This window comes from Passer montanus, unplaced genomic scaffold (genome assembly GCF_014805655.1).
Source record: "Passer montanus isolate IOZ18808 unplaced genomic scaffold, ASM1480565v1 scaffold2, whole genome shotgun sequence".
NCBI lineage: Eukaryota > Metazoa > Chordata > Aves > Passeriformes > Passeridae > Passer > Passer montanus.
In genome coordinates, this window is record NW_024366591.1 from 15,114,152 (window position 1) to 15,133,718 (window position 19,567).

The 19,567-nt window shown below is 40.9% G+C and overlaps 1 protein-coding gene across 2 annotated transcripts; it reads right to left on the reverse strand.

Annotated features, from left to right (window-relative positions):
* Nucleotides 1–397: 397 nt before the first annotated feature.
* On the reverse strand, nt 398–19,360 carry IL20RA (interleukin 20 receptor subunit alpha). Of its 2 annotated transcripts, none has more exons than XM_039707395.1 (7): nt 19,309–19,360; nt 8,544–8,673; nt 6,166–6,344; nt 5,318–5,493; nt 4,579–4,723; nt 4,019–4,158; nt 398–1,565 (listed from the first exon to the last, which is right to left on the reverse strand). In XM_039707395.1, the coding sequence occupies exons 2-7, from the start codon at nt 8,615–8,617 to the stop codon at nt 651–653; spliced, it is 1,629 nt and encodes a 542-aa protein (XP_039563329.1). In that variant the 5' UTR covers nt 8,618–8,673; nt 19,309–19,360; the 3' UTR covers nt 398–650. The 2 variants fall into 2 exon arrangements, with proteins under 2 accessions (XP_039563329.1, XP_039563330.1); XM_039707396.1 differs by having other exon boundaries at nt 8,544–8,642; nt 19,309–19,358.
* Nucleotides 19,361–19,567: the final 207 nt, after the last annotated feature.

Below are 19,567 nucleotides of genomic sequence, written 5' to 3' on the forward strand. Positions count from 1 at the left end.
CTTGCATCAGAAGAGCTGCTGAGGACAGCAGGCAATAAGAGCAAGCCCCAGGAGCACTTGGCTGGTGTGGCACAGCAGGAGTGGGGTGGCTGAAGCATTGCTGTGCCTGGGGCAGACCTCTCCCCCCGAGCTGCTCCTGCCACAAGAGGAGCAGACACTTGCAGGGCATGAGCCAGACAGGGGCTCAGCTGCCTGTGTCTAGGCTGGGCTGGACACGGTCCAGCCAGTATGATTACAGGCATTTCACTGAACCACTGTGCCCTACATTTTTTCCCATTTTTTGCTTGTTTTTTTTTTCCTAAAAGTAACTGCTTTCAAGTTCTGGTAATTTGTTTTTGCAGGAATTGCAAGGTGGGAACATTCTCTGTAAAAATATTTATTTTAAAATATGTTTTCTTTTTATTTATTTTTAAAAAAAAGAGTATAACCTCACAAAAATCATATTTTACACAAGAGGTTTATGATTGATGTCATAATCATTTATATAACACCTGCAAACTGTTATAAATAACACTTAATGAATAAATTGTTAAACTGTGATGGTTCCAAAAACTTCAAAACATGAAGACATGTCTGTTCCCCTAAGTTTATCACTCTCTTTAGCAAAACCAACAAGATTTTGCATTTTTGAGTATTTGAGAAAATGACTTTCAGTCTTCCATTTCTACACGAAGTCCCCATTGTTCCTTGAACCGCAGGAGATACATTTCTTGGTCCTCAGGTGATTCACCAGATACCCCTTTGTCATAGAGTCTGAGCAAAATTCCGTCTTTGTCGGGATCATCATACTTCAGTACTCCTTCACATACCTGATTTTCAACACTGGACAAAGTAGGAATATACAGCCTTCCACTGTGAGGATCCCAGTCAACTAATATGGCCTGCACACCTTCTTTCTCTGTGAGGCCCTGTGTGGTTTTATCCAGCTGATGACAGGATGTCTGCCCAGACCTTTCAGCATCCAGGTCCATGAAGTCAATATGGATCTCACTTGCCAATTCATCTGCTGCATCAATCACTTTCAAATCAAGTTCCTCTGTTTGCTGTCCCAAACAAAGCTGCGCTGCCTGTAGCTCTAGCTGGGGGGAATATGGCTGTCCTGCTTCCATATCAACCAAGTCCCCCAAAGCAACCTGTGGCTCACCCTGTAGCCCCTCAAGGGCAGAAAAGTTCTCTTCTAGTTTCTCACCAGGACTGAAGTCTTCAGTCCTTACATCATGCTCATACTCTACAACCCCTGCATTTTTATCTCTCCAAGAAGTCTGTGCTCCATTCCGGCCATAAGATGCCCAGTTTCCAGTTTGATTCCCTTCCACTGAAGTATCTTCTTTGAGTGAAATCTCTTCACATGAAAAATCAAGCAAATATTTTGCTTTCAGTACCTGTTCAGAAGGCAAATCCCTCCCTTCAGTGTCACTGTGAACAGTGTTATAATGGGAACTTTTCCTTTCCGACAGACATCCGGATTCCTCGCAGTCGTCCTCATTAACAGTGACAAGGTTAAGCACTATTTTTTCACTTGGTATGAAAACCCATTCCTTGCATTTGTCAGTGTGCTGCCACACCTGGAAAGTAAGAAATATTGTGAATGAAGTATAATAAAAATACCATCTTGCTGCTTCTTATACTGTCTTATATTTTTAAAATATAATGCTAGGTTAGACCTTATTAGGAGGTTATTTCAACTAAGAGAAGAAGAAAATTCTTCATATAAACATTCAAGAGTGTAAATATGCTCTCCTTTTTTTTTATTCTATCTAAAGTAAAACTATATTATGTTCAGTTTTCATATCCCTTTCCCCCCCATCCCCACATCAAAATAACGGTTAGAACAATTCTGTCAAATACAGGTTTTGTTTCCAAACCAGCATAAACTTCTGTGACTTTGGAGAAAATATCAGTCTTTGTTCTTGGACCACAGATTACTGAATCTATTCCACTCCTTTTAACCAGGGGAGAGAAAATGCAGTCACAACCAGTTCCCACAAGCAGTGTCATGTAACATGTTAATATATAACTTACAGAGAATACCAGGTTTTCTTTCAGAGAGGGAGCTACACATCAGGTTAAAGCATAGTGTACAGAGCCTGCCCTGTGTACTCTGCCACAGGCTGCTTTTATGAATCTGTGCCAAATCACCAAATTAAACCATAAGGATCTTTCTGAAATGAGTAAAATTTTTGACAGGAATCAACATTGTGTGGGCACTGAGGAAGTGAATAGGAAAAACAACCAGAAGGTGCATTTCAATGCTTTCAAGCTTGATTGAAGACTAAGACCACTAATTGATGTACCAAGTAGTCTGAAAGGTCACACAGGTCAGAAATGCTGGACCAAACAAACAGTTTATTCCATGTCCCCCTAGCCACACAGGGTGCCCATGTGGAACAGCCTGTATCTTGGGAAAGCCAGAGAGCATCATTAAAATACCAGGTCTATATTCATTTGTTATCTTAACATTGGCTGACTCCAGAGGTGGAGAAATCAAATTGAAGCTCCATGATGGTCATTAAAAAGTGCAATAAACATGAAAAAATTCCCAACATTCAAATTTCATTTTTATTAGAGAAAAAAACTCCTGGAGTTAGGAGTTTTGTCTGCTACTGAGTGGAATTTTTCACTAAGTAGCCCTTCATGCTCTTGGACTTCAAAGAGCTCTGTCCTGTTAACTCCCCAAGAGACCAAGCTACCTTCCCATACCATGACCTGCATCCCAGGAACAAAACATAAAGAACAAGACAGAAACAGACTTTTTACTAGGGCCTGTAGTGACAAGGGACAACAGTTTTAAAATGAAAGAGGGTTCATTTAGACTGAATATAAAGAATAAATTCTTTACTGTGAGTGTGTGAGGCACTGGAATAGGTTTCCCAAGAAGCCATGGATGCCACATAAGTGCTCAAAGGCAGGTTGGATGGAGCTTTAAGCAACCTGATGTAGTGGCAGATGTCCTTGCCCATGTCAGAGTGGTTGAACTAGATACCTTTGAAGGCCCCTACCAACCCAAACCACTCTGTGATTACACGGTCCTGTAATACAACCAGTGCCTCCTCAAGTGCAGGAGGTATTTCTGTGCACATCTGAACTCACTGCAGCAGTGGCTGCTCCAATCCTTCTGAGCCCTTCTGAACTCACAGTCCCTCTGTGAAGGTTTCTCCTGTCACCTTGCACTTCTCTAATCTTCTTCAGCAAGATCAGCATGTTGAAACCAATTCCCTTGTATCTCCCATCCTACGGTGTCACACAGATTGGATTAACACTGAAGTCTTCATTCATTATTATAATTGCATGTTTATGGTTGAGCAACTTGTGTAAAGATACCTGTGAGAAAGTTCTGTTGAGCTGGAAGCTGGTAACATTTCAGAGACTTTAAGTACTCTTTCTAAAAATCAACAAATTTTGCAGCACTAAGAAATTTGAGAAGACTTTTGCAAAAAGTCTATTTGGGCTGTCTAAATAACAGAATGTGTTTATACATTTTTGGGTGTTAGGAAATCATACAGTATTTCAAAGTATTCTAGAAATCGAGGTTAAATTATCTGTATAATGCACATGTGTTAAATCCTTCACAATCACAATTAAGTGGAAAAATCTGGTAATACCCTGTAATAGTCCAAGAAAACATCACAGTGTTTATGTACTGCGTAATTGTCTTCCCTTCTTGTTTTTGAATTCAACAACGTTTGTCCAACTGACTTTACACAGAGCTTTATCTTAGATAAATTTATGGAGTTCTGACACCCTGACAGACCTTGCCTAGTGCACCTCAGACCTTAAGGCAATGACTCTTCCAAAACCAACAGCTCTGTTCTGATCATTGCAAACTTGAGTTATTACTCTGGTTTTTTTGCATTTAATAACCCTTGATGTGGCTTTCTTCTCTTGATCTCAGTGGCAACTAGAGCTTTTATTTGGAGCTAGTCACAGTTTCCTCCAAGCCTGCTTGGAACCCTGGAAAACACACAGCTCTGCTGGATTGCCGAGGTTGCAGTGACCTCCTGCACCAGAAGACACTTACCAGGTTTGTTGGATGTTTTTGCTTGTGGATGTGGATATACTTGTGCACCCAATAGCATGACACAGAAATAAAAAGGAGAGCCAGCATGGTAGGCATAATATATCCAAATGTGATTGTTATAGCCTCGTCTTCTGTTTTATCTGTTAATAAACCAAAAGTTTACATTGTAACAAGCAACTTTTTAAGGCATGTGGACAGTAATATGTGCATTCACCCCACTGCATTTTGGATATAGAATGCAAATGTTTTAGGTAAACAAGGAATTTGCAGGAAATGAAAAAAAAAATTATATTTAAGCTATTGGACAATCATTATTATTGTCTAAATGATAAATTCTATAAAGAAGTAATAACATCTCCCTTTGGTTCTCCTGTTGCTAACTTCAGAATGACCCACCTCTGCCACCCCCAAACCATATTCAAGGAGAAAAAATATTCTCCATGCACTAAAACTCAAGGAATGCAGGTAATTCTCTTCAGAGATACTGATGTACCTTCCAGTCAGTCCCAGATATGCTTTGTTAGAGGTAAAGTTTTTTTAATTTGCCACCTCATACATACCTTTCAGTGTAGTAATGCAATGCTCTTTGGAAAAGCCACTGTCCAAAACTGGTGTGGTGACATGTATCTGTGCACTGACACAATAAACTGTTCCAGGTTCTAACCAGGGCACAACCAAGGTGTTGTTGCTGATTGAGAAGAACCACTGGAAGACATTAAAAGTATTTTCCCCCCTTGAACTCCTGAGCTACAGAAAGGTCTCAAGCATATACATTTTCTAGAAAGGTTGATACTCTAAGAGTTGCCACCTGCATCCTTTTCCTCCAAATACAATCAACATTCAAATTACTTGTTAAGTCATATCCACTCTGATTATTTTCTCTTCCAGTCAAAGATTCTTGTACCACCACTGAACAATTTAATATGCAGCAGGCCCACATTCTTGTGGGGATGTTGCAATAGAGCTAAAGCATCACTCCAACCCTGTCCTGATGCACACACCCATGACAGCCACATGGTACGGGTCCACAAAATATTTCAAACTGGGATGTTCTGGAAAAGCCAGGACCCTTAGGGTAACAGAATTTATGTAGACCTTGGAGTCCAAAGTACAGTTATTACTATATTTCCTGCACTTTTGTGGAAAAAAAAACCCTCAACAAACCGACCAAACAAACAAACACAACCAACCAAACCACCAAACCACATTTTTCTACTACACATTTGCTAACGTTGGCACTTCAAGAAGCACAGAGCACAGATTTAATAGCAGCAGTTCCACAGCCTTGTCAAAGCTTACCCGCTTCTTTGTTTTTTTGTTGAGGACAGACACATTGTACTGTAGGCCAGGATACACTTGAAGCAGAGATATGGATTCTTCCTCAGGACTTCTTTTCCACTTCTCAGGAGCAGTCAAAACAATTGAAATAGATCTGTCAGTAGAAGATACACTTACCATGGGTGGATCTATTTTAGCTGGAAAAATGAACATGTACAAAGAGCAGTCAAATTCAGCAGAGGCACACTGGTCTGACCAGTTTCATCAAATCAATCATATTCCATTTTTACATTGATTGGGGGAGTCTAAGTAGAGCTTTGAAAAATTTATTTATATTGGTAGAAGATTACTTGATCAGATAACTAAGAGGATCTTTACAGTGAGAAAGTGAACATTGACTTGGAATTTTGCCAAGGAATTCCTGGGACTTCACAGGATAAACAACCCTGAAACTCAATTTACTAAAATAGGCTGAAGTACCAGTATGTTCTTAGATTATCTGGCACAGATAAGAAATATTGGGCTCTAGAGTATGCTTACTGATTGGTTTGATAAAGTCTTTTCAATATCAGAGTTATTTATTTTATTTGCCTTGAGTAAGGCTTTACCATAGCATTAAAAAGAATTCAGTATATACCAGACTACACACACATATATATATACACACATATATATCCAAATTCCAATTTTGTTATTTCAATTACTTCTGTCAAAAGCAGACTATAAGAATAAATGTGAAACAACTGAAAAAAAAAAAGTAACTTTACTCTAAAATTCAAATATCATACACCGTGAAGGCACCTGCAGTCTGAGCACACATTGTTAATCAAGGCCACTGAACATCTGGCTGTGTGCTTAGCTCTCCTTACTGTCTGTTAGAGGGTTGAATCGTGTGGTCTCCATCCAGTCAGAGCATGCCCCATTTAGGAATGCTTTAACACTTGCATAGTATTGCTCTTCGTAGTCAGAGGTCTCACTGGAGAGGTCACACCATGTTCTGTTTATATTCCTGCATTCTGGCTTTCTAATCCATTTGCCAACACCATACCTATATTGAAAAGAAAGAGAAAGGAGCTGTACAAAAGCTATTTCCATTATATTAGTCACCTCATAATACAATTTTCTGGTTTAATATGGCTGATAAAACAGTTTCCATGTTTAGCAGAAATCTAAAATTTCAAGGAATCCCAGCTTCAGCTGAGATGAAGCACAAGACTTCCACAAGTTTTTAATGAAATATAAATTAGAATAGGCCCTATCCAGAAGAAGCCAGATGAAACTAACTGGGATGTTAGTGATACCAATCTAAGTCAAAGTTTGCCTGTGCAAAGATCTCTCAACTTCAGTCTCCATAGCTTTAGTTTAAATTCTAAACACATAATTACAGAGACAGGATAACTATTTACATGGAAACAAAGAGTCCAGTCAGAATGGTCAATGACTAATCCTCCAGTATGGACATAGATGATGCTCAGGGTCTCCAAGATGAATGACAGGAGACTACTCATTCCTGCCTGATGCCTCGTTTTCTAGTTTAAAAGAAAAACTCAACTGCAACACAAGGAACTTCAAAACCTTTCTAGCTGTAAAAAAGGCCACAGATCTGCTACCAACAATGCCTTGGTACTGACCAGCTCTTATTCACTGGTAGAACAAACCAAGATTTCCTTGGAAAATTTTTGTTTGGATTTGCTCAGAAGTTCCTGCTCCTTAAATTCACATTAAGAATTTTGCCTTTGGCTGCTAATTAATAAGGGTGTGTGGCTGCTTCTGCCAGATCACTCACCAGCATTTTCCACCTATCTCAAGGCCTTCCCTCCTGGGGGGGCAGAGGCACCTGAGTGTTTTTGTGTGCAGTGTGAAAGACAGCCATACCTATGGTGACAGACTCTTCATGGACCAGCTGGCCCTTCAGAGTCAGGGCAGCCAGCTCTCTCTGAACATTTTAGCTCCTGGTTTCCACCAAGGATAGGGCTAATTTCTTGCAGTAACCATGAGGGGGTGGAGCCTACAGCTGTGTGGGCATGGCCAAAATCCTAATGTTATTCAATGCCATCTTTCATCAATGCCAGGGGCACAGGAGAAGGACTCTCTCTCCATTCCAAGAAGAAAGGTGTTCCTTTCCCATGCAGGAAGCATGGCAGATGGAGCAGTATTGGAAACACTGGTCCTGACCAGAGGAAACTGTTTGGGTGGCCTGGCTGTGGTCGGGTCGAGCTCTGCACTCTCTCTGTTGTACATTTTTATCATTAATATCACTGCTCATTGTCTTATCTCTTTGCTGTTTCTAGCAACTGGTTCTCCATCTGTGATCTTTGCCTTTTGTGCTTCCAAAGGTGGAGGGGAAGCAAGTGTCATCATTTTGGCAGAACTTCTGAATTGGAGAACACCATTCCTAAACCATGACAATAATTGCCGTTCACTCTGTAGCTGGTGAGCACTCTTAAGTTACAGGAAACTTCTAGAAATCGACATTGATTTTACTTTCTGAAATTGTTCCTAGATTGAGGGAAGTGTAAATGTTAGAGGTAAAGATTGGGAGCATTACATAATCTGTGACAACGGTGCTACACCTATTTAGAAGCCAAACTTCTATCACTGCCCTTCAGAATGACACAGTGCTCTCTCAGTGGGAATAAAGGAAATGGAGTCTGGTTTTCATGCAAATTCCTTGATACCCTACTAAGGTGCAGACCTTGACAATGTAAGGGCCCGATTCCAGCCACAATACTTGGTTTTGTACAATGCTTGGTAACATCAGTGGATTTACTCCTAGAGAGGCTTGCTGGATCAGAATAAATCTGGGGGAGTGGGTCTGTCAGGAAAGAGCAATGACACACTGGGTATTATTAATATTGATTGAATCATACATCTCCATATCCATTTAAGTGTGTACAGAGGATGCATGAGGACAGATAGCAGTCCACAGCACAGTTGTTCTTCATCCTTCTCTCTCATTTTATGTGGAATGCCTCTGAAATCTTCCATAGTATTAGAATGTTGCTTCCAACACTCCTTTTGTAGAAAGAACACCTCTTTATACATGTTTTAAGTTAGTGTGAAGTAAACAGTGCCAGAAGCATAAGTTAAAAAACACACTGCTTAAGTCTAGCTCACACTTTAGTTCTTTCTTTACATGGAAAGTATATCAACAATACTTTCCATGAAGCTGGATTTTCTTTTAAAATTATTATTTTAAATGCTAAAATAAAAACCAGTGGGGGATAAAATAAACAAGCCAACTTACACTGCATACTTCACCTTGTAGAGTACTCCATCACCTGTGCCTTCTGGTGCTGACCAGTGAAGGACATTCTTCATATTTATAGATTCAAAACGGACATTCCTAGGGTTGGGCAAAGAACAATACAACTCTCCTGAGAAAGAAAATAAGAAAGGAACAACATGCACTAAGAATCAGCAAATGCATACACTCCCAAAGTAGCCAACACAGTTACTTTTTTAAAAGTTATCTTTTTCAGCATTCAAAGCGTAATGTGGTTGGCTGTGGGAAATAAATTTTTTTACAAGTGTCCCCTACCACCTAGTGCAGTCTCAAATTCCATCTTTATGGCTGTGTTTTTTCTCTAGCAAAAATGGCTTTGCCATTTATGACAGGCATGGAAATATTCAGGAAGTGAAAGCTAAAACTAGAAAAGCTTGACCTGGAAGAGACACACATTTTTAAAATTGCAACTGTATTTGAGTATCAGAAAAATTTAATACTGAAAATTTAAAAAATATCCTTAATACTTTATTAGATTCTTCTTGTAGCTGAGTGGATTTTTAAAAGGCAAACCAGGCATTTTAGAAAAAGACACACAGAATGTATTGCAAACACAGCTTTACAAACTGAAGTATCACTTTACTCTGGAGAATTGGACTGGATGATCACAATAGCCCCAGTGTCATTTGACCATCCCTTTTGATTCTCCAGAAAGTCAGAAGCAAACATCTACTGTAAGGTCACACATCTAGCTTGCTGTTCACTGCACCAGCTTTTGAAATTAATAAATAGGCAAATTTAATCATCCTAAGAACACAGTTTCAGATCTTTCTGATACCCACCTCTAATCTAATAAATATCACGAAGGTGCCCACATTGCTGAATTGCTTGCAAAACGAAGCCTGTGGGCCCAGGGGAAGAGTCCCAAGTTCAAAGTTATGACTCAAGCCTCAGCTGCTGCCATGCTCTGGGGGAGAAACCCTGAGACCAGCCCTGAAGCTGCCACTGCTGGGAAGGAGCTTCCCATTGCATGTAGCCACAAGAGCATAATAGGGAAGAGAAAAAGTGACTCTGTGGTTTTTCAGGACTTTTCAAAACCCTTTAATCTCCTTCTCCAGGAATGCAATTCTAGTTCTTGAAATAACAAAATGAGGCAAAGAAAATGGGAAATAAAATAAACCTGTTCAAATGAATAGTCCTTGAGCTGTTACTTCTGTAAGCAGACCTTAGGGAATTTTTGTAGTATATTTTGGTATTACTAGAGCAATAGTGTTCATCCTCCTGTATATGTAACTATAGTTGCTTTTATAAGCAGAAGTCACTACCATTTTCCTGATTAATGTGCAGACTTCTATCTGTCTTTGAGCCAAACAGTACAAGATTTTTTTTTCTTCAATATATTTGTTAAAACAATCTCCTTGCAGTTCTGTAGAGACCTATTACTTCAATCTGTCTCAGTGCAAACTCTTGGTTTTCCAAGCCTTTAGATTCTCATTGATGCTGTACAGGTCTATACATTCATCTGCATCTTCAGATCACAACACTGTTCATCAAAGGTATGTTGCTCTCTTTTATCTTTAGCACTTAGTGTTCAGTGGCTTCCATTTTCTAGTCAGTGAACAAGTTTTGTCAGGTGTAGTCCTTAGGGCAAGCTTATCTATTTACAAAAAGTGGAAAGTCCTATTTCTGTGACACTTGGATGCAGAAATGTCCCATGACAGCCAGCCTGTAAGAGCTCAAACTTGGTAGCAATATAGAAAAAGTTCCAGGATGCCAAGGGATATAAAAGCAGCAAAAGGGATTATCCAGGAATTTGCCTTATTCTAACACTTGGTTCCAAGTGGGAGATACAGAATCTAGAAAATCAGAGGTTTTCATTTCACCTAAATAAATGTCCTCTGCAATTGCTTTAAGTGAATCCAAACGTAAAGATGAAGCTGACCAGGAGAGCTGAGAAAGTTGTTTGCCTGTACCTTTCCACATTTGTCCACCCTTATTTTAAAATATTTGTATTCCTCAAGCACATTTTAAAGTAGTAACAGTCATGAGTTTGGCTGTTACATTAAAATATTTTTATGCTATTAACATGTGAAACTAGCTCTTGACATTTTTAATTTTTTAAAATTTTAATTTCCCTCCTCCCACTATGGTTTCTGCTGTGGTAAATGAAGTTTCAAAACACAAACACTGACTGCAGCAGAGGAGCCAATCTCAGCATGCAGAAGCCACAGATTATATCTTTACAAGATCTAAAGCATTACAACACTGCTGGTGTGCTCCCACCTACCCCAGCTCAGTGAGATTTGGAAGGCAAAGAGACTGAGACCGTTAACTTTCCATGAGAAGCAAAAACACAGATTTGGTTTCTATTTCTGGTTTTGCTCCTTTACTAAAGGCCCTTACAATAAATTGTGCAAGTTAGTTATACCACAATTCTGCGCGTGTAAAACAAGAATAAAACTACTGTACTCTCCTATGTCTCCAGGAAGAGTTAAGAATAGAGTCCTTCATGTCTACTTGGTGACTGACAGTAGCAGGAGGCACGTGCAGAGAACAGATCATACACAGAGCTTGAATGCTCCGTGGTTATCAGTCAGGAAAGAATTCAAGCATATGCAACAGCTGCATGTTTCAGTCTTTTAACTTATCTTCAATCTTTCGGTTTCTAGTCTTTAAACACATGACATCCAGTTGTATTCTGATTTTATTTCCATTTATCGGGATTTATGACATGGGTGTCATGTAGAGAATTTTCATTTTCTACTGGCCTAAGAGCAGAAACCAGTCACTCATGTTGCTTGGCTAGGTTTAGTCTGCCACAGTGATTGCTAGCAATGGCTGTCATTCACTTTGCATTTCACTTTTTCTTTTACAGCTAAGTCACTTCATTAATTCATTGCATGGAAAAAAATGAAACACTTATGACTGTCTTTGGAAAGGCAGTAAATCAAACCTTGAGTAATATCATTGTTTACATCTTCACATCTTCTGACACCTGGACTGGAAATTAAGTAGTAATACAGGTCGCAAACTTCACCACAAGGAGCAGTCAAGTCTTGTTCTTAGAACAAGCTATAGTAAGACTCTCCAAAACAGACGTGACTTAGCCTGAAAACAGCTTTGCATGTGAGTGAAAAACCCCATTTACGTCAGTGACATTATTCACATGAGTAAAAGTGTGCATGGCAGGTCCTTCTTCTTCTCTTTATGAAGTCACCAGCTAGGTTTAAAAACCTGGTCAATTTTAATCACATAGAGCTCCCTGCCTAGTACATGCTTTGCTCAAGTCAGTACACTTCAAAGCTCAGTTCTGGTTATAGCCATGTCTATCAATCTACACACATGCACAGACATGTACATACAGACACAAGGATAAACACACACAAATTCCATGTTACAACCATTAGCCATTCAGTGCATGTGTTTTACCTGCTAGGAGGTCCCCCTGCCTGTCTTGGTGACAAACAGCTGTGTTTAATGGCAGTGCTGCAGAACAAATACAGCTGCAACTACCCATGACTAAACAGATTTTTTAGCTTTGCACTTCAGTTGGGTAACCCAGCAGCTGCAAAGCATAAAAATATATAAATACAGAAAATTTTAGATTATTTTTTCTGTGCAGTGGCAAAAATTTTGGGGTGGGGTGAAAGCAGAGGACCCACTGAAAGCTGACCTATTGGTATCCAAGTGCCTCCTGTGCAACCACTGTTGTTTACTGTAGCCCTCTCAAGCGGAGTGATCATCTGCTGTATTTTACTGTGGCATGGCACAGAGGTGCAAACACCAAATTATCCAATCAAACACAGCAACAAAGAAGATCACAGAACCTTCTAGACAACTGCAGGATACAATTTAAGACAGTGAGTGATGTGGAAAGCATTAAGATAGAAAGCCTTACTGCACCAGTCTTTGCTACCCACAGCAGTAAAAGCCAATAACTCCTTCCCTACAGTAATCTCAGAATTCAAAAGAGGAACTGCTTTTCAGAGACTTTGGCTTCAACTGTGGTCATATTTTCGTATAAAAAAGTGGCCCTTGGGAGCACCTCCAATGGAAGGGAAACCTTTGTGCTGGGTACTGAATTTGTGGGCATCACTGCAGCTGTGCCTCAACATTTGCAGCTGCTGCTTCAAGACCATGGATTGAACCCCCACTCACACACTTCTTAGAGGGGACAGCCTTTCATACAGGCTGAGTTCCTGATTTACCTTTCCCCACTGATAGCTTAGACCCACCAGTGAAGCATTAAGCAATTAAGGATTAATCTAGGATACACTGCTTTGGCAATGAATGTTCTAAGCCACTGCTATTTCTTTAGTCTTTCACTTCAACTTTGGGTGACTTCCACCATATTTCTATGACATCTTGTTTGCTCCTTCTGTGCTGTTGCTCTTCATTTTTTGAGGCATTTTTTCTGTCTTTTCTTCCTCCAGCTCATGTTTTGATTGTTATGTTGTTCTCAGTGAAAAGCAGTCCCTCAAACACATGGCTAAGTGTAACATAAAAATAAAAATGGTCATACTCAGAGCAAATGTCCATTTAGCATCACGTTCAGTGTCCCTCACAAGCAGAGCATTGGGGCTGTCTTTCTGGCACATCTCCAGCTCCAGGCAAGTCGACACTGGCCATGAAGGAATGCAAGGGAGTGCACCAAGTGGTAAACAGGGGGACTGAGCCAAAATTGGAGATCATAAGTTACACAGAGAAAGGGAAACCCAGCAGAGCCAGGAATACATTTCAGCAAACATTACTTAGTCATCATCTTAGCAGCAATTTAAACAAATGAGTAAAATTATTGAAAATTAAGTGATCCTGAAAGCTCTTCTCTGTGCAGATTCTTTTTGACTCAAACTCAGCAGACCGAATAACGAGGAAGAGAAGAAAGAGCAAGAGGAAGAGGAGGAGGAGAGGTAGGTAGGAGCTATTACAGCTCAGCTGCCTTTCTCCTGGTGGGTTGCTGGAACTCTCGTGCTGCAGGGTGTGAAGTCAGGTTAGTGAAACCCTCTGACCCGGGTGGCACTGGTGGGAATGTGGGGAGGAGCACAGAGGTGATTTCCTGTTCAAGTCATAGCAGCACTCGAGAGCTAACCACAGAGCACGCTCTTTGCTCCCCCACAAGAGGAGCCCATCACTCCCACCACAGCCTGTTCAGAGGGGGCATGGGGAAGCAAGACAGGGGCAGAAAGGCAAACATAAGACTGCATGAAAACCAGGTGGTGGAGCAGATGGAAATACTTGAGGGAAGAGGTGGGGAAAGATGGGAGAAGGATGAGACTGGGGCACATGGGGTTTGTTTTTCAAGAAATGGGCAGGCTGCCACTGGAAACAGGTGAGCTTGAGGAGGTAATTTGGTCAGAGTGTGAATGGAAATACAGCCAGAAGAACAGCAGATACAGAAGTGGGACTGAAGCTGTGGCTTGCCTTGACAGGCTCTCCTCCTCCATATGAAGCCTTGCTGTTATTTATCCAAACCATGCCCTTCTAAAGAGAATATTGGTCAAAGGACATTTCAGACTCAGTCCAGAAATACCCAGCCTCAGAAAGGAGGAGAAAGTCTTCCCAGTCCATTGAAGGCTTGTTAGGAGACAGCTGGAGAGGACCATGGCAGCTGACACCCATTCCTTTTTGCTACCATGCATGAAATAAAATAAACTGAATTTTCTTTCCACTGTGTTGAAAGTTTGCAAGTACAAGAGCAGAGCTCCCACCACCTTCCCCGTGCCCTGCTGCAAACACCTTTGCCAGATGCACTCCAGCAGGTAAAAGTTACTGTAGGTACGTTTTTTATTAATTCTGTGTGACCAATACTGGCCTGAAACAAGCAAACAGGGTGAGTTAAATTCAAGGTGGCCTTGTCTAAAATTAGTCACAGCCCTTTCAAGGCTTTCAGAGTTGTAATCTGACTGAGGTGTTTTGTGCTTGATGGTTTGATTTGGTTCCGGTGTGGTTCTTTTTGTTTTGTCTTTAATTTAAAATGGAAAGAGGTTTTGTTAAGTTTGGCATAAAAAACCATATTTGTCAAAAATAACTACATTCATTTTAAAAGCCCAGTGGCAACACAATGCCATGAACGTGATAGCTGTTTTTTAAAATACATGGTTTGAAATTATTTGAAATACTGAAAATTGCCTGTTTAGCCTTTAATGTTGAAGTTTTTCTTTTCTACCTTGAACATGTTTAGCACTACCAATTTATTACTGCTTATTTCAATCACATTTAATGGCCAAGAAAATGCAAGCTTAGTTAGAATACCTCTGACATCTTACATTTGTTTTTCAAAGTATCCAAGAGTTAAGCTTCCTATTTGAAATATTGTAAAAATGATGCTCTGTGACAGTAATCAGTCGAATTGCCATACACAACATTTTGGTACACTCCTAATCCATCTTTACATAAAATATCTATCTTTTACATATAAACTGAGCCAAAATTATGTTTGGCTTTCATCATTCAGCACTGACTTACTGCTATTAGGCAACAACAATCCAATTAAAACTAACATAATTATATTTATTGCTTAATAGATGTTGCTCCTTGCTCTGTGACCTACTGATGGCTTTTCTAGAAAAGGGATTTTGCTTTTCTTGGGAGTCAAAACAATTTTAATTAGTGAAATCATCCACAATTCTGAATCCACATTTTGCCTTGGAGAGGAGATTGAATGAGAGTAACATCGATGGGGGACGAGCACTTGTCTTTCTTTAGGAGGAAAAGGCAATCTTAAGAAGATGAAAATTGAACACCTTCTGCACCTGAGATCTGAGAGGAAGGACTAACACTCCCTGAAAGCTTGTAATGCCTCACCTCTCATGGCAATGCCTCTGGGAAGGAACTGTTTGCAGAGAACTCCTGGGGCACCCCTCCACTGGTGCAAGACTGAACAGAAATGTGGTGCCCCTAAACAATATCCCATGTCACTGTCACACCAAGTACAAAGAAAAGAGCTGTATGTCATTTTAAATTCTATCTAGAGATAGTCCTGAGCTCCAAAATTCAGACTCTTACAAAGTTAAGCTTCTTAAAATACGGGAACTCTTGTTTGTCTCATAAAGGGTGGCTTTTCTCTCTCTTATTTGCAGATAATCAATAAGACTTCTCAGGGAGAACTTAGTCAGAAGAAATCAGTACAAGCCAAAACTACAAAACCAAACATAAACAGAAACTACACACACACACACACACACACACACACAAATAACTTGAGTTATGCTAACCACTTACTTCTCTTGGAATTAAGACGATAAAGGTCACTAGACAACAAGAGCCACAGAAAGGAATGGTTATCAGCTACAGTGGTGACCCTGAGTGTTTGCCCACAGAACTGCAATGCACGTCTAAGTTTTGGGCTTTAATCACAAATCACAATGGTGTTGGAAGTGTCTCTATGGAATGAACTGCCTCCTTTAACCATTTCCATCTCTAATTACTGGGCAATAAGAACTTGTCAAGCTGAGGAATCACACACAAAGCCACATGCTAGGGCTAGATCGCAATGCTGTCTAGAGTAGCCTGGCATGAGACTGGAAGCTGGAGATGAGAAGGTGAGGATAAGCCTTTCAGCTATATCAACAGGACACTCCTTCATATACTGCACTTCTCCTTATGCCAATATCCATTGTTATTTATTTCTATGTTACATTTACTCTTTCCTTCACAGTAGCAGAGAGCAAGGAAATATTGTGCAAAAACACCAAGCTCAACCCCTCCATACACTTCCTCTCCTATTACTGAAGCTTTATGCTCTCTCTGGTAAACACACAGATTATCACCAACACACATGTATTTCAATCCTGCAAAGTATATAGACATATATACTATATGCACAAAACTTTCAAGCCAGGAGTTCAAAAAATCATTCTATTTTACAATTTTTTCCCACACTGCTTTTCCTATCTCTAGCCTTTTATTCTGTATTTCCCAGAACAACATCAAAATAGATGTTTTGTACATTCCAGTGCAGTTCTAGTGAAAGAAAACACATAGAAATTTGCTTCAAGGGAGGTCTGAAGCTGCTCGTCAAACTATTATTTATTACAAAGTGGAATATGAAGGATGTAAATTAAATCAGGTGTGTCAATGCAGAACAAGCAACTTACACGGCTATTAGAAAACATTAAAAAGGGGAAACTTTCAAGGGTTGCATCATATAATTGCAGTTGATATAGCCACATATCAGCTCCATTGGGATCTAAGGCTCGATGTATGCTAGCAAGGACTGCAACCCAGTATAAGCAGGTCTGTTAGATTAAAATGTTTCTACTGAAAAAACCTTGTCTCATTTTAACATTTGACCAGCTGTACTTGCACTAGATACATAGATTAAGCACATCTTCAATGGCAGCTTCATCCAGAAGAAATCAAATTCCAAATACAGACAAAAAACAGTAGAGAAATTATTGAGATTTGCTTCAAAATCACATTCCTTACCTGAATGAAAATAGAAAAATATGCCTTAATAAATCAAAATGTTTCTAGCTTTGCAGTACAGCATCAAGGCACATTTCCCTTTCCTCAGAATAAGGATTTACTGTAGCAGCAAGTGCATTCTTTCTTCTTCATGGATCTACAAGAGCGAGACTGGACTCTACGGGCCAAGGATTTCAAGTTTCTCTAACTGCAGAAGAATGTGGTTAGGGAAACCTCCCATAAAAGCAAGCAGAAGAATTTAAGATGAGACATGGTAATAGACTATTATTCTACCACTTAGAAAATTCAGGCTGTTCCTTCATATCCTTATCAGCTCCTCACAAAAATTGCTAAACATTTCCATGTGGTAAAGAGGAATGTGCTTGAACTTTTCTTGATCCCACTGATTGAAAAAAAAATTCCATTTTATTTCACATTTTCTGCACTTTTTTATTTGTTCTACAGTACAGATTTTAAATGGTTGAGTGAAACCAATTCATAAAAAACACCAATTGCAACGACAAGTGAAATTTTTATTCTTGCTCAGATAGACTATCAGGTACCCTTTGTAGCAGGGCCTAAAAACAGTGAGAGACTGCTGGAACAGTAGATGTAATCCAGTAAGGGTAAAATCATGCCCACTAATGCATCACAGTGAAAACAAAAGTAGTTTTGCAAAGGTCAAGCTATAATTTAGCATTTAAATGCTCTGCTGAGCAGTTCAGAAAGTTACTTGACAAGAGATCCCAAGGATACAGGCACAGAACAGATACCATAAGATGTAAGAATCTGAGTCTGCAAAGTCCTGCTGTAAAACTGCCTTACGTGGCACTTGGGTCCTGGTTTCTTCTGTTGGAACAAAGAATCCAAAGGGAGCTCCTCTACCTATCACTTTACTTCAGAGAAAGCACACAAGCACTGCTATGACAGTTCTACACTTCATATAATTTCTTCTGTTATCAGCAAAATACAGCTAACATTTACTGACATTTATGGTATCACACTGAAAAAGATGAAAATGGAAGCTCTAAGCCTTCAGTGGAAGGCACAGCTCTCCCTACCCTGCTAGCATTGCTGACTGTCAACAAAACCCTGAAATCACGGCCACGCAAAACCTCAGGAATGTGCAAACAGATTCCCTTCTGCCTTGAACAACCCCTAGACAAAAGCAGCATAACCCCCTGGACATTTTCCTAAACTTTCTTTGGAATCAAAACCAGTAGTAAACACATTTTAAAGTGTTTTTTTTTTTAAGGTAACTGAATGCCAGTTGTACAGATTTGCCACAACACTTGCACCAATGAGACTTAAATAAGATGAAAATTATGTGGTCGGTTACTTAAAAAGAAGCTGGCATTGGTACCTATGAAAGCAACCCCAAAATCACGGATGCCTGTTGGAGTAGTTTGTCAAAAGAGTTAGCTAGGACACAGTAGTGGTGCTTGAAGGCATTCAGGGTACAGAGAACTCTCCTCACTACCTTCCAGCTCTCACAAGATCAGAAAGTTTTGCTGTGGAGTTAAACGGGAGCAGACTCTGTCCTTATGCATTGAGTTTTGGAGGCAACACTTGCAGCAGAGAACAAAAGCACAAAGGCAGAGTAGGTTTCCTAGAAGATCTGCTAATGCCTCCAATGCCTTGCTCAGTTTTTTAACCGGAGATACATAAAAAAAGAGAATTAACGTATGATTTTGACAGCAGCCTGCACACACGTACCAGGCTACAGTTTATAACCTCATTCCCACTCGTAACATCCTTGTCCATGCCGAGACAGTTCTCTCTGAGTTGTTCCCACAGCCCACTCCAGCTGCCACCTTTTTTGCTCCCTTTGTCTCTCGTGCTTGGATGCCACCGTAGGACACAGTCAGCAGGTGGGAGACGGGACTTGGAGCCACTCAGGACTGTAACCCACGAGGTGAGTATCTCTGCCAAAACCCCACCCTGACTTTTGTGTTAATCTACCTCTTGACTGCTCAGTTAGACTCCTGAGGGTGGTGCCGGTCAAAGAAAAGAGTCTACAAACAACAAAGGTATCTGGGGAATTACCCAAATGGGTATAATAAGAACTATCTCAAGAGCACACTGTCAACTTAGAGCCCACGGCAAAATCAATGCAGAGCGTCGTAAAACCTAAATGCATCTTAATTACGGAGAAGGCAAAAGATGAAGCAACATTACAGAAACACCCAGCTCTCCTCCTCCAGCCAAAACCACGAGCGCCAAACGCACGGAGCCCCGAGCCCGGCTGCGGGAGCAGAGCCCGGCCGCGGGAGCAGAGCTCGGCTGCGGGAGCAGAGCCCAGCTGCGGGAGCAGAGCTCGGCGCGCAGTCCCGGCTCGCCCTCCCAGCCGGGCAGGGCTGCGCGTCCCCTCCGCACCCACCTGTGCGCGCCGCGGGGCTCGGCGGCGACAGCAGCGACAGAAGCGACAGCAGCGACAGCACCAGCAGCCCGGCGCCCATCGGGGCCGCATCTCCGCAGGGGCCGGGCCGGGCAGGTAGGAGCAGGGAGGAGGAGCCGGGAGCGGGCGGGGGCAGCTGCGGGAGCCGGCGAGCGCCCGGTGGCGCTGCCGCCAGCGCGTCGTGCCGCCCCGACACTGTCTCCAAGCTGCGGGGTGATTTCTGCTGCATCTCTCAGTGCTT